Source organism: Bufo bufo, chromosome 4 (genome assembly GCF_905171765.1).
Source record: "Bufo bufo chromosome 4, aBufBuf1.1, whole genome shotgun sequence".
In the NCBI taxonomy this organism is placed as follows: Eukaryota; Metazoa; Chordata; class Amphibia; order Anura; family Bufonidae; genus Bufo; species Bufo bufo.
The window spans coordinates 272,945,059-272,971,083 of NC_053392.1; the positions used below are offsets into that span (position 1 = coordinate 272,945,059).

Genomic DNA, 26,025 nt, shown 5'->3' on the forward strand with positions numbered 1-26,025 from the left:
TCAATACCCAGTTCATGACATCTTCTCCTGTCATGGATTTTAAAAAACTTTTTCCATTTAAGTCTACGTGCAAAAAGCTGCAAATCGTTAACCCAATTGAATAGGTTAAACTTCTGTAGGGGTACAAAGGAGAGTCCTTTCTTCAGAAGACTCATCTCTGTGGTGGAAAGTATACGTTTGGACAGATTAACGACTTGTAGTTCGTCTACTTGGGGACCTAGGGTGCTTTCTTTTGGCGCAGTAGGTAGTTGGACACCGGAGGAGCCCGCTATGGAGCAGGAGTCCATAGCGGGCTCCCTTCGCTTGATGAAGTTATTGGCTGAGGAAGAGCGTAAGCAGTTATCCAACAGTGAGGTTGAATTGAAGGAGGCTGTTGCACAGGCTCAGAAATTCAAGGATCACACTGACTTCATTAAGAAGGAGTCTTTACTACAGCAAAATATTGAACGATTTACCTGTCAAGTGAAAGAGAGGAAACATAATCTGTTCAATAGAGACATTAGTGACTTCAGGGAGGGTCGTATTTTTGATTTTGGACCAAGACGTCCGGTTGCGGCTGAGGTGGACACAGAAGTGTCGTCCTCGGAATGTGACATGGATCCCGAACAGGGTAGTGGGTCTACAAGAGGACGAGGTGGCTACAGACGAGGTAATCGTAGAGCGCGTGGCTCCCAACAGGGAGGTAGATCAGGGAGAGGGTCCCGGGGTTTTTTTTTAGATTTTCCTCTGGTGTCCGACTACCTACTGCGCCAAAAGAAAGCACCCTAGGTCCCCAAGTAGACGAACTACAAGTCGTTAATCTGTCCAAACGTATACTTTCCACCACAGAGATGAGTCTTCTGAAGAAAGGACTCTCCTTTGTACCCCTACAGAAGTTTAACCTATTCAATTGGGTTAAAGATTTGCAGCTTTTTGCACGTAGACTTAAATGGAAAAAGTTTTTTAAAATCCATGACAGGAGAAGATGTCATGAACTGGGTATTGAGGTGGAGGATTTGCAGGACGTTCTGCTATTAGCAGGCTTATCGGCAGAGGGTGATAGAATGATAGGGGATGGTCCATTTACGGATTTGAGGCATCCGTCAAAAATATTTCCCCCAGTTAGTGATACCACCCCGATCGATACCTTCTTGTATGTAGTCACACAGGACCTCCAAAGACTAGAGGGCATACCTCTGGGAAGGGATAACCTGACATCAGCCGAAAGACGGTCTTTGGAAGCACTGGAGATGGACACGTCTATTGTTATTAAGCCCTCCGACAAAGGAGGCAACATTGTCGTGATGGAGCAGGAGGACTATCGCTTAATGTGTCTCCGGTTGCTTCAGGATCCTAAAACATACAGACGTCTTTCAACTAATCCTACCCCTATATTCAGTCATGAGCTTGCGAACTTGCTGAATAATGCTTTTGAAAATAAGCTTATCAGCAAAAACGAATTGGATTTTTTTGCTTCCTAAATCCCCGGTTGTAGCAACATTTTACAGTTTGCCCAAACTGCATAAAGCAGGTCCAGTACTGAAGGGCAGGCCTATTGTCTCGGGCATAGGTGGCCTGACTGCCAATGTAAGCACGTATTTGGACATAATTCTGCGTCCATTCGTGGCTTCGTTGCCATCCTATGCCCGAGACACGATGGATGTGCTACAACGTCTGGATGGTATTCAGTGCGAGGAAGGTGTCCTCCTCACTAGTTTGGATGTTGAGGCCCTGTACAGCTCTATACCCCATGAATCTGGGTGTAGGGCTGTCGAGGCCTTCATCCAACAGCGAGGCGAACAATGCCGCCGACACAACATCTTCCTGTTAAAGCTGTTGGATTTTGTCCTCACCCACAATGTCTTCCTCTTTGACCAACACTTCTACCACCAGCTCAGGGGCGTCGTGATGGGCAGTCCCTGTGCCCCGACGTTTGCCAACTTGTACCTGGGCTGGTGGGAGAAGGAAGTTGTGTTTGGTGACGAGATGGAGGAGCACACATCGAATGTGCAATTATGGATTAGGTAGATCGATGATGTGCTGATATTGTGGAAGGGGACACAAGAACAATTTGCGGCATTTGTGGCGGCATTGAATGTGAATCAGATGGGGCTATTTTTTACATCTGAGGTACAAGAGCAACAGATAGCGTTCTTGGATTTGATGATCACCATTGGTTCTGATAGAAAAATAACCACAAACCTGTTTAGGAAAAAAAAAACTCAACTAACAATCTCCTACACTGGCAGAGTGGTCATCCTCCGGCCCTGAAAAGAGGTATCCCGAATGGACAGTACCTCAGGGCCAGGAGGAACTGTTCAGGCCTAGGTGATTTCAGAGCTGCAGCATCTGACCTTAGAGACCGATTCACTAATCGGGGATATCCACAATACACTTTGAAGCAAGCGTTCCATCACTCTATGAGTACAGATCGCACCCAGCTGCTGGTTCCAAAACCTAGAAGCACCGTGGACTCCACACCCAGAATTGTCGCAACTTTTGACAAAGCTCATAAAAATGTTCGTGACATTTTACAAAATCACTGGTCCATCTTGCAATCTGACCCAGATATTGGGGAGCTTATTCCGGATTTTCCCTCGATTACGTACCGACGTAGTTTAAATCTGCGTGACCACTTGGTGCATAGTTTATATACCCAACCTAAATCTGAGACTTGGTTGAAAAATACCCTTAAAGGTACCTTTCCCTGTGGCTCATGTATCATCTGCAGAAACATCATGAGAGGTGAATTCTTTATCAGCCATACAACAGGCAAGAGGTACAAGATACGGTCGTTTATCAGATGCACTTCTGTGGGTATTGTATATCTAATCAGCTGCCAATGTGGGTCACAATACGTTGGTAAAACAAGACGTGAACTGAGACGCAGACTTGGTGAACATCTGTCTGATATCCGCAATAAGCATGACACATCAGTGGCACGTCATGTATGCGAAGTGCATGACGGTGACCCTGATGTGTTAAAGGTACAAGGGATTGAACAAGTGAAGATGTCAATCCGTGGAGGGGATATTGATATACCCCTACTACGAAAAGAAGCGATGTGGACATATAAGCTGCAGACAGTTCAACCACTTGGGCTCAACGAGTCCATATCTTTTGCCAGCTTCATTTAATATACAGCAGTCCCAATACATATGGGATGATATGTGTTAACCTATATCAGAGCTGTATGCCTGATGTTATAGTTGTACACATATCTATCTCTTAAATGCTGCCCCACAACATAACATGATGCAAATGTATCTGTTTTATTCTTTCCATTTATTTTATCCGGCATACATGTTGATATGTTGATATACATCCATGTATGCTGAGTATACATTCTACATATTGCACTTGTGCTGCGATGTGCAGTGATATATAATTTTGAGTCTGTTAGTGTACTGATATACCCCTCCCTATTGGTATCATATGACATGGATGGTGAGCGATACCTGCTGGTTCGGTTTATAAATCCTGATGGTACCCCGTCCAGTGGATCTGCTCTGGATCTAATGACAATGCATGGGCCGCGATTTTCATTCCCCCTGTTACTGTAAGAAGCGCTATATGCGTCAGGAGGTGTCAGAATCATTTTCGGCATCGGCCGGTCGGAGGGCGGAGCCATTGAGCCCGCCCCTACTTCTGATTGGAGGTGTTACCTGCACACCCCTCTTGATGGGCGGGGCCTCGGCCATATGAACTCGGCGTTCTATCGGCCGCTTGCGGCCATTACAGCGCCATGAGCCATAGCACACTACAGTGCGGCTCCCACTGTCTTGACACAAGTATTAAAAACAAGCTCCTGAAGAAGCGTGACAATTCACAGGTCACGTGGAAACGCGTAGAGCTGCTGCAAATTACTAGGACACAGCTCTATAGGCAGGACTGCACCAGATGCAAACAATCTTCTAGTCAGCCTTAGAGTATGCATGTGATGGATGGATGAGCCAAAATATACTGGCTACAGTTGTGTGAATGGAGCTAAAATATACTAGCTCTGAGTGACTGTATATAGCCAGTATTGGCTGCGGACATAGAGTTGTGACTGCAGATACTGACCACCGGCCATACACATATACTGATCCAAACTCTGTACTACATCCAGTGGTCCTTAGTCCATTGAGATTTCTATCTGACAGAGGTAGTGTGATCTAGTGTATTGAGCATTGCAGGATATATATACTAGCGGGCACAACCTTGTCCGTATATATATTCCATAGGTTTACCGGATATACACACATTCTGTATCCATTCACACTGACATTAGTGTCCCTTGCCCTGGCTTGTATACTAGCAATCCTAGCTAGCAAGTCAGGCTCTAGCCTAGTCTTTCTAAATGTACAGAGGTGTTATTTATTCCCCCCCTCTGTATGTAATTTGAAGACTAGTTGCCTGATGGTCACAGACTGTGACATATGGGTCTTCCCCTACCCTGTTTTTAAACAGACTGTAATAAAGGTTTTGTTTTTTATACACTTTCAAATTAACCTGAGATGAGTCCTGTCCCTGACTTATCTCGCATACAGGACTCATCTCAGGTTAATTTGCATATGGATCAAATCGTTTTTGTTTACACAATAAAAGCACGCAGAGCTATGGGGACTGGGTATTGCGGATGTGCTAGCGGCCATCTAGCAACCCATGTCCTCAGCTCTATACACAAAATCCTGGTGACAGGTTCCCTTTAAGGATATTTCATAAAAGTTTGAGATGGAAATATTCCTTTAATTTTTTTTTTTCTTGTGTAGAAAAATATCAGTATGTGCAGATGACATTTTAATATAGTTAATCCAATATAATATAAAAATGGTCATACGGCCAAAAATTACACTTAAATGGCTTATTCCGCAAGAAAAAATCTACATCTTTCAAGCCAGTACCATGATTTGAATACTTTTGTAGATGTTAGTTATAAAAAATGTAATATAGTCACTAAGTTATTCAATAAAATGCATCTTTATAGCACTGTTAATGTCAGCGGTTTGTACTTGTAGTTTTCTGCAGTGATATTACTAAGGTGGATGCACATGCTCCGTTCCATCCCTCACTTGCCACCAGCCATATCTACTGTTAGTTTCTGAGACACTTAAAAGCAGAGAACTGCAGCAGAAAGGACACACCCCTGAGCTGTGATAGGGAGAGAGTAGCAAAGGACACACCTCTGAGCTACCATCTTGAAACAAATCTAGCAGAGATAATTGAGCAATGAATGGGGAGATCTCTGGATCCATGTGAGGTATAAGGCTGCTTCTAGCTTTGTTAGAAAGAGATTGTCATGTACTATGTGACGTCTGATTTTTATTTTTTATGCTAATTAAGGGATAACCCCTTTAAGGAAAAGCTATACTATGTGTTTTAACCTTTTCAGCCCCAGAGGTTTTTCATTTTTTCATTTTTGTTTTTCTCTCCGTGACTTTTTTATTTTTCTATTCACATAGCCCTATAAGAGCTTATTTTTTTTTGCAGGACAAGTTGGAATTTCTAATTCCACCATTTAATATTGCATACGATGAAGTGGAGAGTCGGAAAAAAAAATTCCAAATAGGGTGAAGCTGGAACAAAAAAACACAATTCTGTAACAGTTTTATGGTTTTTGTTTTTACAGCATTCCCTATGCTGTAAAACTGACTTGTTACTTATTGAAAAAAAATAAAAACCTTATAAAAATGTTTTTTTTCTTTTCGTTGCCATATTACTATAACATTTTTGTAGTTAGGTAATGTAGTGTGGTTTTATGGGCTTTGTTTTTATGGAGTTCCCTATGTAGTAAAACTGACCTATTACCTTCATTCTCTGGGTCAGTAAGATTACAGCGATACTACATTTATATAGTTTGTTGTGCTTTAATAATGAATAAAAAACTTGTTTTCTTTGCATTGCCAAATTTTTACCCCCTTAACTTTTTTATTTTCATTTTTATTTTTTATGGGGCGATCTGTAGATTTCCTTGATACGATTTTGGGGTATGTATGACCTTTTTATCACTTTTTATAAATTTTTGTGGGAGGTGATACAACAGCGAATCAGCCATTTTGACATTTTGTTTTTCCATTTTGCCGTTTGTGATAAATATATGCGATAAATATTTTTATATTTTAATAGTAAAGACATTTTTCCAACACAATGATGCTCATGATGTTTATTTTTTTATTGTTTATGTATTTTGATTTTGATTTTGAGGAAAGAGGAGTGATTAGAATTTTTATATTTTCCTATTTTAAAAATTTTTTTTTACACTTTTTTAAATAGTTCATATAGGGAACTGTAACAAGCAATCATTAGGTTGCTTCTCTAATAGACTCCAATGCATTAGCAGCAGCCTCATATCTCTCAGAAGTGGGGTAAGTGATGCAGCCTCCTTGGCCTGTGATATCACTTGCATTGTTCACATGTCCTCAGATCCATTCAAGTGAATGGCATTGAGTTACAATACCAAGCCCAACCTTTAAACTATGTACAGCACTGTGCTTGTTATACTATGAAAAGGCTGCACTGCAGCCCCTTCAAAAGTCTGATCAGTGGAGGTGCAGGATGTAGGACTCTACCTGATCTGATATTGATGACCTATGCTGAGGAAAGGTAATAAGTATATAAATCCTGGGGGGGGGGATTTTATATTTGATTTGAGCCAAGCTTTTGTTAGCAAGGTGATATCTCTACTTTTAAAGATTTATTTGTTGGACATTAAATAATATTATCAAAATGGATTGCAGTGAACCACCCAATAATTTGGGGCTGCATTGACTTCTACTATTCTATAAAAAAAGTATCTGACAAGAAAGATAATCTGTCCAAATTTTCTGAAAGTTAAACACCTTGGTTAGTTACTTTATCAAAGTATTTTTCAAAAAGGCGAGTTATTGTATAGAGTTGTTGAGAGGTTGGGTTCCATTACTCTGCATATTTGCAGCCACCAAATACTTACTATAAGTGCACAAATCATCCCACAACATGGACAGTGACATACCAGAGGGGGATCAATGGCAATAATTCCCACAAAAAATATGTATTTTAATCATGGGACATTTTTATGCGTCTTAAAGGGAAACTGTCAAAAATGTGCCCTGCTGGAGCCTATAAAATTTATATTTTAGACCACAGGAGTAGTGATGTCCCGAACTATTCGCCGGCGAACAGTTCCCGGCGAACATAGCTTATTCTATTCGCGTTCGCCGCGACAAGCGAACATATGCGATTTTCGGTCCGCCCCCTATACATCATTATTGAGCAAACTTTGACCCTGTACCTCACAGTCAGCAGACACATTCCAGCCAATCAGCATATCCTCCCTCCCAGACCCTCCCACCTCCTATCAAAAAGCATGGACAGCATCCATATTAGATTCATTCTGAAGCTGCAGTGTCACAAAGTTGACTTAGGCTACTTTCACACCTGCGTTAGGTGCGGATCCGTCTGGTATCTGCACAGACGGATCCGCACCTATAATGCAAACGCTTAGATCCGTTCAGAACGGATCCGTTTGCATTACCATGAACAAAATAAAAAAAACGGACAGATCCGTTTGAAAATTGAGCCATATTGTGTCAACTTCAAACGGATCCGTCCCCATTGACTTACATTGTAAGTCTAGACGGATCCGTTTGCCTCCGCACGGCCAGGCGGACACCCGAACGCTGCAAGCTGCGTTCAGGGGTCCGCCTGCTGAGCGGAGCGGAGGACAAACGGTGCCAGACTGATGCATTCTGAGCGGATCCGCATCCACTTAGAATGCATTAGTGCTGGACGCATCCGTTCGGGGCCGCTTGTGAGAGCCTTCAAACGGAACTCACAAGCGGAGCCCCGAACGCTAGTGTGAAAGTAGCCTAAGTTGTAATCGTAATGCGATTAATACAGGTTATAATAATCGCATTGCGAATTCAACTTAGAGCTGGGTTCCTAATGGTTGTATTGCTAGAATATAACGAAGATTGAGAATATAGTGCTATATTCGTTATATTCGTCAATTCTAGCAATACAACTATTAGGAACTTAGCTCTAAGTTGAATTCGCAATGCGATTAATGCAGGTTATATTAATCGCATTGTGAATTCAACTTACCACACACTGCGTCAACTACGTAATTTTCCATGGGAGTTGTGCCATGGATCCCCCTCCGGCATGCCACAGTCCAGGTGTTAGTCCCCTTGAAACAACTTTTCCATTACTATTGTGGCCAGAAAGAGTCCCTGTGGGTTTTAAAATTCGCCTGTCTTTTGAAGTCTATGGCGGTTCGCCCCTTCGCGAACATTTGCGTAAGTTCGCGTTCGCCGTTTGCAAACGGAAAATTTTATGTTCGTGACATCTCTACACGGGAGTACAGGCCCCAAACATTAGGCATTCACACGACAGAAAAGATCAAGTGATTATGTGGCTGGCGGTATATTAGCCCATCATTGGATATCAATTTTACTGCAGGCCAGTGGATTACAGGCCCCAAAAATTATTCATTCACTGTATAGAAAAGAACAAGTGATTATGTGGCTGAAGACATATTAGACGGTCATTGAATATCAATTTTACTGCAGGCCATTGGAGTACAGGCCCCAAACATTAGGCATTCACCGGACAGAAAACATCAAGTAATTATGTGGCTGGAGGTATATTAGACGGTAATTGGATAACAATTTTACTTCAGGCCAGTGGAGTACAGGCCCCAAAAAATATTCATTCAAAGTACAGAAAAGAACAAGTGATTATGTGGCTGGAGGTATATTAGACAGTCATTGGATATCAATTTTACTGCAGGCCAGTACAAATACATGTCAAATACATATGATTAAAATAACTAAAAATATAAAATTGGATTAAAAACATGGCTAACGAAATCCCCCCTCTTGAAAAAATCCCAAATGATACTAGTTGAAATTCGATAACACATGGTCGTCACAGGTGTTGAATTCCTCCGTGGCCCCAAACATTAGGCATTCACCGGATAGAAAAGGCCTTATATGCCGCTGTATTTACATAAGACAGGGACCATTATATGTTCTGGGTGGTGGCGGATATGTGTGGGCTGGCATGAGGAAATTCAATTAAACGTGGTGGTCACAGGTGTTGAATTCCTCTGAGATACATGCCTCATTCATTTTAGAAATGTGAGGTAGTCCACACTGTCATGAGCTAGGCGAGTGCGCTTATCGGTCACAATCCCCCCTGCTGAGCTAAACGACCTTTCAGACAGGACACTCGACTAGGGGCAAGCTAAAAACACTTAAACACTGGAGCATGAAGGCCCCAATTTGAACTAAACTGGAAGCGGTGGAGTGGCCTGGCTCCTGCTCATCGTCCAAGAGAATGTCGTCATCGGTCTCCTCCCCCCAGCCACGGACAGCAATAGGGATCCCAGAAACATTTAAAGCATGCTCTTATTGCTCCTCCTCCGCCCCGGCACTATCCTCCTCTGACTCCTCTTCAGACTCCTGCTGACTTGTCTCAGATGGAGTAGCCCCCCTGGGAATTCATCCAGCATTGCGACTTCCTCATTTTCCTGCTCCTGCTCCTCGACAGCTTGATCAATGACACAACACAATGCATGTTCCAGAAAGAAGGCGTAAGGTACGATGTCACTGATGGTGCCCTGGCTACGACTGACCAGTTTTGCTGAAAAAAATGCACCAAAATTATACGCAACTGACAATACTAGCTAATTCCTCAAGCCAATGTTAAAAGCTGAGAACGTTGCCAATATCTTCCAGTCAGGAACATATCGGAGCCCCTCATGCACCACGTCACGGAGTCTCAGCAAGCATGGGCTCCTACCACAAAACTATCCGTGGTGTGTGAACAGGGTCTGAACAGTGCTAGAAACCAGCTCACAGCCAGACTCTCACATGCCTCCATAGTGGTATCACCAATGCACTGTGAGGTAGAATAAAGCTGTGAGCCACACCCACAACAGACCATGTGACACAGAAGCTACCAGGTGCAAAAGAAAGTTACCACCACAATGAAGTGGCACATTCCATACACATAAAGACAAAAACTCCTAAACGGGTGGAAATGCTCCAAACCCAGACACTGTAGCGTGTCTATAACCAGGGGAGTGCATGCCGAGGAATTGCTCCCCCGGTTATACACACTCTATAGTGCCTGGATTTTGAGCATTTTCACCCGTTTAGGCCACCTTTTTCAGTGAGTTTTTATCTTGATGTGTATGTAATGTGCCACTTCATTGTGGTGGTAACTTTCTTTTGCACCTGGTAGCTTCTGTGTCACATGGTCTGTTGTGGGGCTCACAGCTTTATTCTACCTCACAGTGCATTGGTGATACTATTATAGAGGCATGTGAGAGTCTGGCTGTGAGTTGGTTTCTAGCACTGTTCAGACCCTGGTCACACCACACCACGGATAGTTGAGTGGTAGGAACCCATGCTTGCTGAGACACCGTGACATGGTGCATGAGGGGCTCCGATATGTTCCTGACTGGAAGACATTGGCAAAGTTCTCAGCTTTTAACATCGGCCTGGGGAATTAGCTAGTATTGTCAGTTGCGTATCATTTTGGTGCATTTTTTTCAATGATTTGAATGATTTGTGACAATACAAATGCACTTTAATATACTTTCTGTGTTAGAAGGTACAGTCAGGTCCATAAATATTGGGACATCGACGCAATTGTAACATTTTTGGCTCTATACACCACCACAATGGATTTGAAATGAAACAAACAAGATGCGCTTTAACTGCAGACTGTCAGCTTTAATTTGAGGGTATATACATCCAAATCAGGTGAACGGTGTAGGAATTACAACAGTTGAATATGTGCCTCCCACTTGTTAAGGAACCAAAAGTAATGGGACAATTGGATTCTCAGCTGTTCCATGGCCAGGTGTGTGTTATTCCCTCATTATCCCAATTACAATGAGCAGATAAAAGGTCCAGAGTTCATTTCAAGTGTGCTATTAGCATTTGGAATCTGTTGCTGTCAACTCTCAAGATGAGATCCAAAGAGCTGTCACTATGAGTGAAGCAAGCCATCATTAGGCTGAAAAACACAACAAACCCATCAGAGAGATAGCAAAAACATTAGGCGTGGCGAAAACAACTGTTTGGAACATTCTTAAAAAGAAGGAACGCACCGGTGAGCTCAGCAACACCAAAAGACCCGGAAGACCACGGAAAACAACTGTGGTGAAGAAAACACCCTTCACAACAGTTGACCAGATCAAGAACACTCTCCAGCAGGTAGGTGTATGTCTGTCAAAGTCAACAATCAAGAGAAGACTTCACCAGAGTGAATACAGAGGGTTCATCACAAGATGTAAACCATTGGTGAGCCTCAAAAACAGGAAGGCCAGATTAGAGTTTGCCAAATGACATCTAAAAAAGCCTTCGCAGTTCTGGAACAACATCCTATGGACAGATGAGACCAAGATCAACTTGTACCAGAGTGATGGGAAGAGAAGAGTATGGAGAAGGAAAGGAATTGCTCATGATCCTAAGCATACCATCTCATCAGTGAAGCATGGTGGTGGTAGTGTCATGGCGTGGGCATATATAGCTGCCAATGGAACTGGTTCTCTTGTATTTATTGATGATGTGACTGCTGACAAAAGCAGCAGGATGAATTCTGAAGTGTTTCGGGCAATATTATCTGCTCATATTCAGCCAAAAGCTTCAGAACTCATTGGACGGCGCTTCACAGTGCAGATGGACAATGACCCAAAGCATACTGCAAAAGCAACCAAAGAGTTTTTTAAGGGAAAGAAGTGGAATGTTATGCAATGGCCAAGTCAATCACCTGACCTGAATCCGATTGAGCATGCATTTCACTTGCTGAAGACAAAACTGAAGGAAAAATGCCCCAAGAACAAGCAGGAACTCAAGACAGTTGCAGTAGAGGCCTGGCAGAGCATCACCAGGGATGAAACCCAGCGTCTGGTGATGTCTATGCGTTCCAGACTTCAGGCTGTAATTGACTGCAAAGGATTTGCAACCAAGTATTAAAAAGTGAAAGTTTGATTTATAATTATTATTCTGTCCCATTACTTTTGGTCCCTTAACAATTGAGAGGCACATATGCAAACTGTTGTAATTCCTACACCGTTCACCTGATTTGGATGTAAATACCATCAAATTAAAGCTGACAGTCTGCAGTTAAAGCACGTCTTGTTTGTTTAATTTCAAATCCATTGTGGTAGTGTATAGAGGCAAAAAAAATTGATTTGTGTGGATGTCACAATATTTATGGACCCGACTGTATATTATAGGTATATCACACCCCTCAATCAGTTGTTTTTTTGGGGGGCAACAGGTATATCACACCAGTTGCAATTAGTTATTCCAATAGCGTTTGTCCCTCTATCTAGCTGCAGTATCACAGCAGAACCGCACACAACTGCTGCACAATACAAATGCACTATAATATGCTTTCTATGTTAGAAAGTATATTATAAGTATATCACACCCCTCAATAAGTCACACCTATTGATAGCACACCTATACCAGTCCTTGAAAGGACTTTTGTTGCCCTATTAGCTAGCGTTTTGTGTCCCTAACAGTCTGTCTCTGCTCCACACAGCAACCTCTCCCTACACTGGCAAAAGACTGAAAGTAAAACGGCTGCCAGATCGGGTTTATTTATAGGGTAGGGGGTATGTCCATGTGCTGAAACGTCTCAATTGGCTGTCCTGTCCCACCTGATGGATGTGGCATGGGTCAAAGTTCTGCACAATGCAAAGAATATGGTGCCGGCGGACATCGCCGTATGTTTGGCTGTTCGGCGAACTGTGAACTAGCAAAGTTCGCCGCAAAACAACCGCTGGGCGAACCGCAAGGCCATCTCAAATCACATCATTATAGTCATCAATTTTAGATCGGTGGCAGTCCAAGTGTAGGTTTACACACCAATCAGTTGTTTGAAGGGGCTGCGAGCGCTGAATTCGCTTCAATGTTTACTTTGTCCCATACACCAGAAAGCCCTAGACTTAAAACCAGATCTTTTGTGTACTACAGCACTGTCCCATTCACTTCAAGGCCAAGTTCAATCTGTCCTAAATAACCTTAGCCTTTTCTCAAACAATATACACGCATAAATATTTATATAAAGTATGAAATTATAATCATGAACCATCTTGTGTCAATCAGCCAGCAACAAGCAGGGAAGATCCTGACGTGCATTGTAATAATTATTTAAGGAGTAGCTGCATCGTATCCATATTTGCTGTAGAATTCAGGATCGCTCAATGCATTTACTGACAAGAAATCAAGACCAATCAGGACACCTTCAGAAACATTTACATACATATTTGTGAATATTACTAACATTTCACTACTTCTATTTCAATTCTGGTGGCCATTTAATCTAAAAATCATGTGCATGACCACATTACAGATCTGTGTATCATAACATACATGCCTGGGAGGTTTTTTTCTCCCAGGCTGTGAGCTCTGCGCTGCGATTGGCCAGCGCTACAGCCTAGGAGAAGGAGACGCTCGCAGAACAAGGGCAGACTCCTCCTACTTTAACCAAGTCCCCGAACATACCGGAGGACATAACGGGAGAACGGAGCGGCGCCCAGTAAGTGCAGTGAGATCCCTGGGCGCCGCTGCATATGTCATGATACTTAGTTCACAATGTCAGGATCGGTGAAAGGTCCTCTTTAAAGTCATTTTCCAATTTGGCCAATGGAGAGCCGATCCTAAAGTAAAAAAGACACTCCTGTTCCCCACCACTCATTCCAGCACCAAGAGTCCAGTCAGGCGCCTTCTCGTTAATAGCCTGTACAGATCCGGATGGAGTTATGTGCACTAATGTAGTCAATCAATGGTCTCAGCAGTGTCATGTTCCCTAGTGGTATGTGACCCATTAGTGACATGCTGCTTTGGGACGCATAATTACTGATACCAGTGATTGGCCAGAAGTTTACAGGCTGGGAACCAGAAGGAGCCAGACCAGACCCGTAACACTGGAATTTAGTGGTGGGAAGTAGGTGAGTAACATTTTACTTTAGTATGGAATAACCCTATTAGAAGCTACATATAACTATGCATGGATTGTCTTCCCATAGGGACTCTGTGTGTCGAGTACAGTATGTCTGAACCAGTGCACACAATTTCAACAGAATCAACAGCAGAAAAGAATAATGCAAACTAATACATAAACGAATGATCACATTCTATTTTTATATATGGTAAAACAAACATTACCTTTGGATACTGTTTAACTGGTATCAGTACTCTTTCTGATAGTTTTATGTTTTTGTTGCTAATGATGTCTAAATATTTCTTTTCCTCATCTTCTTTCTTTGCTTCAGACTCTTGAAACTTTTCTATTTCTACAAAAAAACAAAAACAAAAAACTAGTAAGCCAACATGAAAAATACATTAACAGATAATTCTGATTCGACATGGGAGCATAAAATAACGACCTTTGTTTATTTGGAAGGGCAGATACTTAGCAAGTACAGTATATATCAGGAGCAAGAACATTGATTATTGTGTCTGAGAGATAGAAAAATATAAATCGATAGTTACCACGGACTCGAGAAGAAGACTGAAAAATTTGTGCTATATAGACACATGAGCATTGGAATCCATGAAGACAGGATACTAGGACCTTCTTTAACACCTTAAGGACCTTTCCATTTTTCACCTTAGGGACTAGGCCGTTTTTTGGAAACTTGACATGTGTCACTTTATGTGGTGATAACTTCAGAATGCTTTTACTTATCCAAGCGATTCTGAGATTGTTTTCTCGCGACTAGTGTTGGGTGAGCATGCTCGACTGAACACCATTTTGACTCGAGTCTCCTCCCCGAACGTTTGTTGGCTGCTATGCTGCCAATAAACGTGTGGGGAAGTACTGGCACTCACTATAATGCCGTAGCCATGTTGCTTACTGGCATTACAGTGATTGGCTGGCCGGAACGCGTCAGAACGAGCTGCAGCAGAAGGAACAGATATTGTAGGGACAGGAATTATAGATATTTTTTTTAGGCAGGGTTTAGTGTTGGAAGGTGTTAGAGACCCAAAAGTATTTATAAGGACTATTGTTTTATCTGGCTGCAATATATATTATTAGCGCAACCTGCGCTAAATTGAGTGCAATTGTTTGGCTGCTGCTGCATCTGTTGTGTTACATTTGTGCATCCTAAATATCTGTGATATTCAGCGCAATTGTTTGGCCGCTGCTGACAGCGGCATTACCTGCGCTACATCTCCTATATAATGTTTGTGCATCCTAAATATCTATAACTCCACCACTAATCGGTATACCAAGTACCATATACTTAGAGTGTGGTCCTAATCAAATACTCAACACCACTAAGCCACACCTCCACTCAATATTAATAATAAATATCTTTATTAAAGTCTCATTAAACTATATATAGCAAAAATTCACTATATAAATTTGATTTAAAGGACCAAAACTTGGTGGAACCATGTGACACTGGAAAGGTATCTAGCTTTGGATCTTATACCCCATGGTTTGAGAGTTCAAACTTTTCTCACCTACGGACAGGATGATGAGAAATTCTGCAAGAGATGGAAAGCTATTTATAACTGCTCCTGTGGACTGATACAGGCTATAGTCGAATTGAATAAAGGATGTTAACGTCATTGGAGGGTGAGATAAATACAATTGAAGAACAGGTGGTCGCACGCTTGTCCGTCAATGAATTAGAGGTTCTAAGAAAGGAGATGGATATACAATTTATCACTTGGGAGAAGCAGATTAAGTCTGTAAATAGTAGGAAATTCCAAAGAGACAAGTTGGATGCCACACAAAATAGAATATATAAATGGAAGATGCAGAGACATGAACCACAATCAAGATCGTCATCAATATCCTCAGTTGTATCACATATGGCCCAATGAGGATCTCAAAGAGATATGCCAAGCGTAAACATGAGGAGACACCTAGACAGGTCCAAAAGAAACGACAAGGGACTCAGGAGGTGATACAGAAAACACTACAGGTAATAAATCTCTCAGAACATGTGCTTACAGAGGCTCAGATAAAAATTTTGGGCAGGGGACTAACTTTTTGCCCCACCTCTAATTTTGATAATTTTAAAGCCATAAAAGACCTGCACCTCTATGCGAGGAAATTATTTTTTAATAGATTTTATCAGATTTTAATGATCTAAGTTTGGTACAAAACTTGTGATGGTGGCTCACCTGATTATTACCATGCTCAATGTCTATCTGATTCACCCAATCAGTAAGGTAAAATTTAATATATCTATTGTGGTGAAAGTGAATAAAGATCCCAGAATAGGGGTATAGCTCACCCAGGTTCCTCAACTGGGTGAGATCAGTAAAGTTCCAGAGTGGTGCTGGCTTCAGCAAGGCATAGTTGCTGGAGCTATTTTGTTTAGTACTTAAGGGCTGGAATTTACTTGGATTGGGAGCTAGGTTGGTAGAGGGAGCTGCCAATCCACCCCTCCCCTTTCAGGGCAGATTTTCCCTTGCATGAGGGATCCCCAGGTGTAATCACGATAGGTTGGACATGTGACGTAAGTCATTCGGTGTCCCACGTGTATTGTGTCGGTCTTGTTCGGCCGGTCTGCCGGTAGGGTACAATGCTGTGGGTGGAAGCGCTTCCAGGAGAAAAGAGATGTTCACTATTAGTCACATATGGGATGCGGGTATCATCCTTTTACACCAGACGCGTGTTTCGGAGTCAAAGACTGACTTCTTCCTCAGTGTCCAACCTATCGCGAGACCCCAGAAGGGGAGCCGAACCTGCACGAGCGGCTACAGGCTGTGAAGACTCCAGGACAGGTAACAGATGCTCTGGATGTTGTAAGTACAGCCACGTGGGACGCCACAGATGGCTCAATATCCAGCTTCCTGAATTAGATAAAATTTTACAACTGCTGTGGGAGTTCATTATTATCGATTCACATTGCCACAAATGAACTGTCATATTACTGGAACTTTGCTACATTTTAATAACACTTATAATCACTGGGAATTATTGTAGCATCATTCTGTATATATAAAGAACCCAGTGACATACTGCTGGTAACATAAATGGTATATTGACAATTATAAAAGGACACTATACAATACTTTTATTTCTTGTAAATTTAAGTTGATTGAGTTTTTCAAAAAGTAAATTTACAACATTGGTGTAAAACATGGGTATAAAGAAACAGATTCTACATACAAAACATCTTTTCATAATCACTTATCAAAATCACATCTTTTTTTTTTTTTAAAAAAAGAGTATACCTTTGAATGAATACCCTTCTTAAATACAATCCGACTTGACCTGATTTCAACAGGTAGCTTATATCTACTAATTTATGAAATCTTATAACTTAGACAATTCTATAATAATTATTTTATATCCTAATACAACATAAACCTCATACAAACTTAGTAGGTTGTTAGTATCTTTATTGAATCAAGCTGTGTTAGTGCCTAAAAATAGGCGTATTGACCTTATCACACAAATTTTCTAAATATATAATAACTATTTACTGTCTTCTGCATTAGTGTGTATGTCTCTATTTAAAGACTTTTATTTCTATGCCAATTAATGAAACAATGATTGCAGGAATATGATAGGAGGACGCTTTATGTATACAAAAAAAAGCCTCACCTCCAATGTTTTATAAGGTCTGCTCACCTGTAGGCCCTCACCTCTAATGATTAATATGGTCTTCTCACCTGTACGCCCTCACCTGTAATGTTTTATGCGGTCTGCTCACCTGAAGGCCCTCACATATAATGTTTTAGAGCGTCAGCTGAATAGCAGGCCCTCACATATAATGTTTTAGAAGGTCAGCTCAGCAGCAGGCACTCGCCCCTACTTTTTTATAGGGTCACAAGCATGCCCTCGCTCCGAATGTTTTGGAAGGTCACCAGCAGGCCATCAAGGATAATTTTTTAAGGCTGTGTATGATGCCCCCCTTTATGTGTAAGAATGGGTGTATTGGACTGCCGGTTCCTTGTAATATTTGTCAACCCTTTTCACTTAGTGCATGGGAGTGTAGCTTTAGGAGTGTAGCAGTGTACCTGAACAATTGTAGCACCATGTAAATGAGGCCCTCCTTTATGTGATATACAGGCTGTATCGGAGTGCTTCTTCCTTGTAATTTATGGCAGCACTTACACGGTATATACAATTGAATATACAGGAAAGAGCGTTTCCTAACAATTTTTCCTCTAAAAAGGTTTGTTTGTTTTTTGAAGGGGGGGGGGGGGTTGGGCGTTTTTTTGTCGGTCTGTAAAAGTGGCATACAACATGGTTCCCAGCAGTGAGCAGCGACATTGGAGTCCAAGATGCATCCAGACATGGTCCCCCTGCTGTTCCTGATCGATTTCAGAGGTGTTGCCATCACTTTCAGACCTTTTCCTTTGAACCAGGCACCCTTCCCTCATCCGAGCAGGGGGTGCCTGGTTGTCTTCCATTGATTTCCATTATACTCGGGTGCTCGGCTGAGCGCACGAATATCACTATGTGTTCGGACAGAGTACCCCTAACACCCGAACACTTTGGTGCTCGCTCATCACTATTTACAACCTATCCCCAAACATTTCCGGGACCAACATAACTCTGATAGATCACTCTTTAGGTTCAGGGGGATTGATAGGGTGGGGGGGGGGGGGGGCGATTGGAAAAAGATTCTAGCCCAACGAGAGACTAAATGGATATATTGCCTGGATACTATGGTACCAAAAGGATTGAATGAAACAAAAAAAATTGGGCCCTTTCTCTAGAGCGGTTATCTGATCTGGGTTTGATTTCTGTGTTTTTATTGTTCATTATATTAGGGAGATATGTATTAATTATTAATTATTATTTTATTGGGATACTTACCTAGCTGGGTTAGAACCACCAATCGGAGTAAATCTCTATCTGTGTACTTATGTGCTTTTGTTTTGTTTTGTTTTTCTCCTCTGCTTTTGTCCGGTGCCAACGGATCTATTAGAGCTGTCTGTGACTTAATGAGTCCATTTGCCATATTGACATAGAGAGAGGGAGAAGTAAAATGGAAAAAAAGATGGATGACAAGAGGAAGAGTGGACGAAAAGAAAGAACAGATGATGTTTTTTATGCTGGACGTGTGTGTGTCTGGGGGGATGGATCAGACCCATTGGGATATAGACACTCATATAGTAACATGTTTACATTAATATATATATTGCTATACACATAATGTGGTTATGTCACCTTATTGAATTATAATACTTTACATTGGTATGAATTATGTGATTGTTTCACTTTATTCATTTTAATTTATTTATATTTATTGTTTTTATGAAATTAATTAATTTATTATCTAATTTTACATTGTTGTCACATTTGTTGTTTGTCACTTCAATTGTTTTGTCTTGCACATAGCACTTTACACACTAGTGCACTCTCACTATGCACTTTGTCACTTTTATTTGTCACTTTTTTCTATTTCTATTTATACTTATTAGATCTATGCTGGAGGTATGAGTGTATATTTTATGTACAAACTTATGGTGTATAGTTGTAAGTAATGGGTCTGATGCCCCCTGGTAATACAGACATGATTCAGTCATTGGGACAGGTTGCCAGTTCTATTCATTGTATTCCATGCGGGGTATGCTCCTTTGCCCTTTTCCAACATGGCGGAAGGTGCACTTTCAGTTTCCAGGATGCGGCGGGATGCTGGGCCATAATCCCACGAGATGACATGGCACGACCTGTGGAGGAGGGATGGCACACACTCACGCAATGATACAGGTAATGTGAGATTGCTTACATGTGGCATGGGGAGGAGATAGGTGGATATTTAAACCCAGCTGGGGCGCATATGCGACATGCCCCCTGGAAGAAGCAAGAGAGAAACGTACGTCGGGGAAGCGGAGGTGGTACACCAGCATTGTGGTCTATTTCATGTTGTTGTCTCCTGCTCTATTGTTGATCTGTCACCTAATTATGCTGCACATGCCAGAGACTTATGTACCTGTTTATCTTATGGATGGACGCTTGTCTGCCTAGATTTATGTATGGAGGTGGTTTGCAAGCATATATACCATTTAACCCCTTAACGACCCAGGACGAGAATGCTCGTCCTCAAACACCGGCACTTAGTCCTGCAGTCGTTCCTCCCCCCGCGTGCGGTCCCCCCGGTCAGCAGCAGAGATCCAGCGGTTACTGACCGCCGGATCCCTGCTGCATCCACCAGCATCGGCGATAACGCTGATGCCGGTGGATGAACCCCTCATATGCCGCGGTCAGCGCTGACCGCGACATATGGGAGGTTTGCGCTCCCTCACCTCATGCATCGGGTCCCCGCTCTGCTGTGGCGGGGACTCGATCGTTGCCATGGCAGCCCCAAGCCATTCCAAGGCTTGGGGCCTGTCATGTACGGAAGCCTAAGAGGCCCAGCCCTTACAGTGTAAGACACTAACAGTTCAATACAGCACAATACAGATGTATTGTGCTGTATTGAAACAAGGATCAGACCCTGTCCCATAGTGGGACAAAAAATAAAGTGAAAAAAAAAAGTATATAAAATGAAAGTTTTACAAAAAATATTTAAAGTTTCAAGTAAAAAAAAAAGGGTCCTTTTCCAAAAATAAAGTAAAAAAAAAATTGTAAAAAACATAAGGAAAAGACATATAGACATATTAGGTATCGTTGCGTCCGTATCGACCAGCTCTATAAACATATCACCTGACCTAACCCCTCAGATGAACACCGTAAAAAATAAAAAATAAAAACTGTGCTAAATAAAATAAAAATTTGTCACCTTACATTACAAAAAGTACAACAGCAAGCGATCAAAAAGGCGTACGCCCACCAAAATTGTACCAATCTAACCGTCACCTCATCTTGCAAAAAATGAGCCCCTACTTGAGACAATCGCCCAAAAAATATAAAAAAATATGGCTCAGAATATGGAGACACTAAAACATCATTTGTTTTGTTTTAAAAAATCTGTTATGGTGTAAAACTTACATAAATAAAAAAATGTATACATATTAGGTATCGCCGCGTCCGTATCGACCGGCTCTATAAAAATATCATATGACCTAACCCCTCAGGTGAACACCGTAAAAAATAAAAAATAAAAACTGTGCTAAATAAACAATTTTTTGTCACCTTACATCACAAAAAGTGTAATAGCAAGCGATCAAAAAGTCATATGCACCCCAAAATAGTGCCAATCAAACCGTCATCTCATCCCGCAAAAAATGAGACCTTACCTAAGATAATAAACTTAAAAAAATACCAATTAAGTAATAAAAAAATATGTTAAAAATAGAAAAAAATAAAATAAATAAAATAGACATATTTGGTATTGCCGCCTCCATGACGGCCGGCTCTATAAATATATCGCATGATCCACCCTGTCCGATAAACACCATTAAAAAAAAAAAAAAACTCACCTTACATCACAAAAAGTGCAACACCAAGTGATCAAAAAGGCGAATGTCCCACAAAATGGTAACAATAAAACCGTCACCTCATCCCGCAAAAAATGAGCCCCTACATAATAAAATAAAACAATAAAAATAACTATAGCTCTCAGAACATGGAGACATTAAAACATATTTTTTTTTTCAAAAATGATATTATTGTGTTAAAGTGAAATAAAAAAAAAATATTAGGCATTAGGCATTGCCGCATCCGCAACAACCAGCTCTATAAAAATATCACATGACCTAACCCCTCACGTGAACACCGTAATAAAAATAAAATAAAAACAGTGCCAAAAAAACATGTTTTGTCACCTAACATCACACAAAGTGCAACACCAAGCGATCAAAAAGGCGTATGCCTCCCAAAATAGTACTAATCAAACTTTCACCCCATCCTGCAAAAAAGAAGACCCTAAGACAATCGGTCACAAAATAAAAAAGCTATGGCTCTAAGACTATGGATACACTAAAACATTATTTTTTTTTTTGGTTTAAAAAATGCTATTATTGTGTAAAACTTAAATAAGAAAAAGTATACATATTAGGTATTGCCAAGTCCGTGACGATCTGCTCTATAAAACCCTCAGGTGAACGCTGTGAAAATAAATAAATGAAAATAGTGCTAAAACAACCAATTTTTTGGTCACGAATGATCAAAGAATCATATGTACCCAAAAATGGTACCAATAAAAACATCAACTGTTCCTGAGAAAACGAGCCCCTGCACAAGACGATTGGCAGAAAAAATAAATAAATATGGCATTCAGAAAAAGGAGACACAAAAACGTAGCTTTTTTCAAAAATGCTTTATTATGTAAAACTGAAACAATCCAAGAAAGAAGACATTTGATATCATTGCATCCGTAACAACCTGCTCTATAAAAATAGCACATGATCTACCCTGTCAAATAAATGTTGTAAAAAATAAAAACAGTGCCGTATGTACCCCAAAATAGTACCAATAAAACTGGTACCTTATCCCCTAGTTTCCAAAATGGGGTAAATTTTTGGGAGTTTCTACTGTAAGGGTGCATCAGGGGGGCTTCAAATGGGACATGGCATCTAAAAACCAGTTCAGCAAAATCTGCCTTCCAAAATCCATATGGCGCTCCTTTTCTTCTGCACCCTGCCGTGTGCCCTTATATTCGTTTACGACCCCATGTGGAGTGTTTCTTTAAACCGTAGAATCAGGGTAATAAATATTGAGTTTTGAAAAGGTGAATGGGATAGACGGCTCTACTGTTCAAGCAAATGATAGAGGTGCAAGAACTGCTAAATCTGACTCACCCAGTCAGGATAGTAAAAAATAAGAAGTAAAGAGATAAGCAGGCACACTCATATATGGGTGAAATCTGATCTAGTTTATTTATAGAAATAGGATATAGATAATAGGATATAGATAGTTAAGATATAGTGCTAAAATATGAGATGAATTTGATCAATAGTCCAAAATGAGAGTCAATAAAAATGTTTCTTGGAGTAAAAATAAAGAATAAAAATAAAATAAAATAGCGACTTATGGTGAAAATGGTATTTAGTAGATAAAATGTAGTCAATGAATGGAGTTCCACTGTATTGTGGAACTTATTCTTATATAATGCGCTTTTTTTCAAATGATGCGACTTTTGTGAATGATGCGCCTTTTTGTATATGATGCGCCTTTTTGTAGATGGTGCGTCCTTTTTGTGAATGATGCGCCTTTTTGTGGAATGCGACTTTTGTGAGTGATGCGTCTTTTTGTCGATGATGCGCCTTTTTGTGAATGATGCGCCTTTTTGTGGGATAATCCTTCACAAGACAAGTGAAGATATGCGGTGATTATCACTGATCTTGTATTAAACCAGGAACAGTCTTCCTTGATCCGCTGTATAGAAGCAATATATATAAAGTCAAATAGCTGTAATGCAGCACGGTGCTGTGGGAAGAAAAGGTGCTCTGTGCCTAAGCGCGGCATACCGCGCTGTCTCCGGCTACAGAGATCACTTATCCACCAACCGGCGCTGCTGGGACGGATCCTCAGATGACTATCAGCTGTTCCTGGAAAAATTTGCGAAGGCCAACGCGATCTGGTAGTGAATTCTTCGGCGTTCCTCGTGGCGCCCGGGGCATGGTTCGTGCATCTGTAGTATGACGCGGGTGGTCACGTGATTGCGATCTTTGCATTATTTTATTTTTCGAAGCGCTCCTTATGGTGTAGTTGAGATGATGCACCGTAGTTAGTGTTTGACAATCCTCTATAGGCTTTTGCTTAGACGCGGTTCGGGAGACTCTCCCTTCATCAGTAAGTCCCGACTATTTTATTTTATTTTATTTTTATTCTTTATTTTTATTTTTACTCCAAGGAACATTTTTATTGACTCTCATTTTGTACTATTGATCAAATTCATCTCATATTTTACAAATATTGAGTTTTGTTTGGCTGTTAACTCTCGATGTGTTATAGAAAAAAATTGATTAAAATGGAAAATCTGCCAAAAAAGTGAAATTTAGAAATTTCATCTCCATATTCCTTTAATTCTTGTGGAACACCTAAAGGGTTAACAAAGTTTGTAAAATCAGTTTTGAGTAACTTGAGGGGTGTAGTTTCTACAATGGGGTTATTTATGGGGGTATCCACTGTGTAAGCCCCACAAAGTGACTTTAGACCTGAACTGGTCCTTAAAAAAATGGGTTTTGAAAATTATCTTGTTAAGAATTTCTTCTAAAATTCTAAGTCTTCTAACGTCTTAAAAAAATAAAATGACATTTACAAAATGATGCCAACATAAAGTAGATATATGAGGAATGTTAAGTAATACATATTTTATGAGGTATCACTTTCTGTTTTAAAAGCAGAGAGATTCAAATTTAGAAAACAGTGAATTTTTTCAAATTTTCGTTAACTTTTGGATTTTTTTAATAAATAAAGGTAAAACATATTGACTCAAATTTACAATTAACATGAAGTACAACGTGTAACAAGTAAACAGTCTCTGAATCGCTTGGATAAGTAAAAGCATTCTAAAGTTATTACCACATAAAGTGACACATGTCAGATTTGCAAAATTAGGCCTTGTCAGGAAGGGGGCAAATGGCCCATTCTGGAAGTGGTTAAAATCTGATCGGTAACAGTTTAACAACCCCTTCCCCCCCAATTTTCTTTGCACCGGAAGCACAGCTCTCTTCAAAGATAAGCTCTCAATGAAGTAAATAGAAGCTAAGCTGCAGTAGCGCAGCAATACCACAACACTTTGATTGGAGCTGTCATTTCTGTTTCCTGTTCCATTAAAAGTGCTAGTTCTGGTGCCAGAGGCTGCAGGGAACAGCTGATCGGGGAAGGGGGGTTGACCCTCACCAATCATATATTCAGGAGCCTGAAAAATCCCTTAAACTAAAAGCATCAAACAGATTCCCTAAAGGAAAATCAGGTAACCCACAAATTCCTCTTGAAAGGGTGGTAGTATGCTATTTGAACTAGTTCAGCTAATCAGGGTCATCTGACCACATCAACAGTCAGTACTTTAGTATGTAAAGTGACTCCCACAGCATGTACTGTAAGACTACCACATGTGCTCCCACACAAACAGGACTTCAATAGGCTGCTTAGCAACTGAAGGGTACCCACCGTCTTCAGTTCATCCCGTCAAATGACTAAATTAAAACAGTCTGCTCAGGTGTCCTTTTGAAATACCGTATTTTTCGCTTTATAAGACGCACTTTTTCCCCCCAAAAGTGGGGGGAAAATGGCCGTGCGTCCTATAAAGTGGATACTTCGCTTGCCGGTATGCTGCATAGCGCGGCCAGCGAAGTATCAGTGTGGAGGGAGGAGGCGGAGACACTCATGGCGGGGACCGGTGCAGTGACTCTACTCTAATACACCGGGCCCCGCAACTGTTAACCCCTTAGTGACCAAGCCTGTTTGGGCCTTTATGACCAAGCGTTTTTCTTCCTTTTTTTATGGTCTCGTTCCAAGAGCTATAACTTTTTTATTTTTTCATCTATATAGCTTTATGAGGGCTTGTTTTTTACAGGACAAGTTGTAGTTTTTAATGGCGCCATTTTGGGGTACACATAACTTTCTGATTAACTTTTATTAACTCTTTCTGGGAGGGAGATGGGGAAAAATAGCAATACTGCCACTGCGTTTTTACATTATACATTTTTTGGCGTTCATTTTTCGGTACAAATAACATAATATCTTTATTCTCTGGGTCAGTACGATTACAGTGATACTAAATACTTATAATTTTGTTTACATTTTACAACTTTTTTTGCAATAAAACACCTTTTATTAACCCAAAAAATTATTTTGCATTGCCACTTCACAAGACCCATAACTTTTTTTTATTTTTTTATATGGAATTGTGTGAGGGCTTGATTTTTGAAAGACAACTTGTATTTTTCATGGGTATCATTTTGGAGTAAATGCCGCTTTTTGATCGCTTGTTATTACGTTTTTTTTCGGTGGAAACTAAGAATAAATTCGAAATTCTGTCTTTTTTTATTTTTTATTTTTTACGGCGTTCACCATAGGGGATAATTTATGTAATATTTATGTAGTCCCGGTCGTTACGGACGCGGCAATACCAAACATATGGGGGATATTTTCTTTTTGCAATTTTTTTCATTGAAAAGCGTATTTTCAATGGAAAAAAAGGCATATTTTTTTATTTTATGGAATTTTTTTTATTTAACAAATGTGTAT

The 26,025-nt window shown here is 40.7% G+C and overlaps 1 protein-coding gene across 2 annotated transcripts in view; it reads right to left on the bottom strand.

The window, feature by feature from the left end:
• KHDRBS2 (KH RNA binding domain containing, signal transduction associated 2) overlaps positions 1-26,025 on the bottom strand; it is a 519,297-nt gene that overhangs the window by 404,583 nt on the left and 88,689 nt on the right. For both annotated transcript variants that reach the window (XR_005778300.1, XM_040428614.1), the window contains exon 2: positions 14,133-14,260. Coding sequence is in view for 1 of the 2 variants with exons in the window: in XM_040428614.1 (XP_040284548.1) it covers positions 14,133-14,260 (128 nt within the window). In the remaining variant the exon portion in view is untranslated. The remainder of the gene's footprint in view (positions 1-14,132; positions 14,261-26,025) is intronic.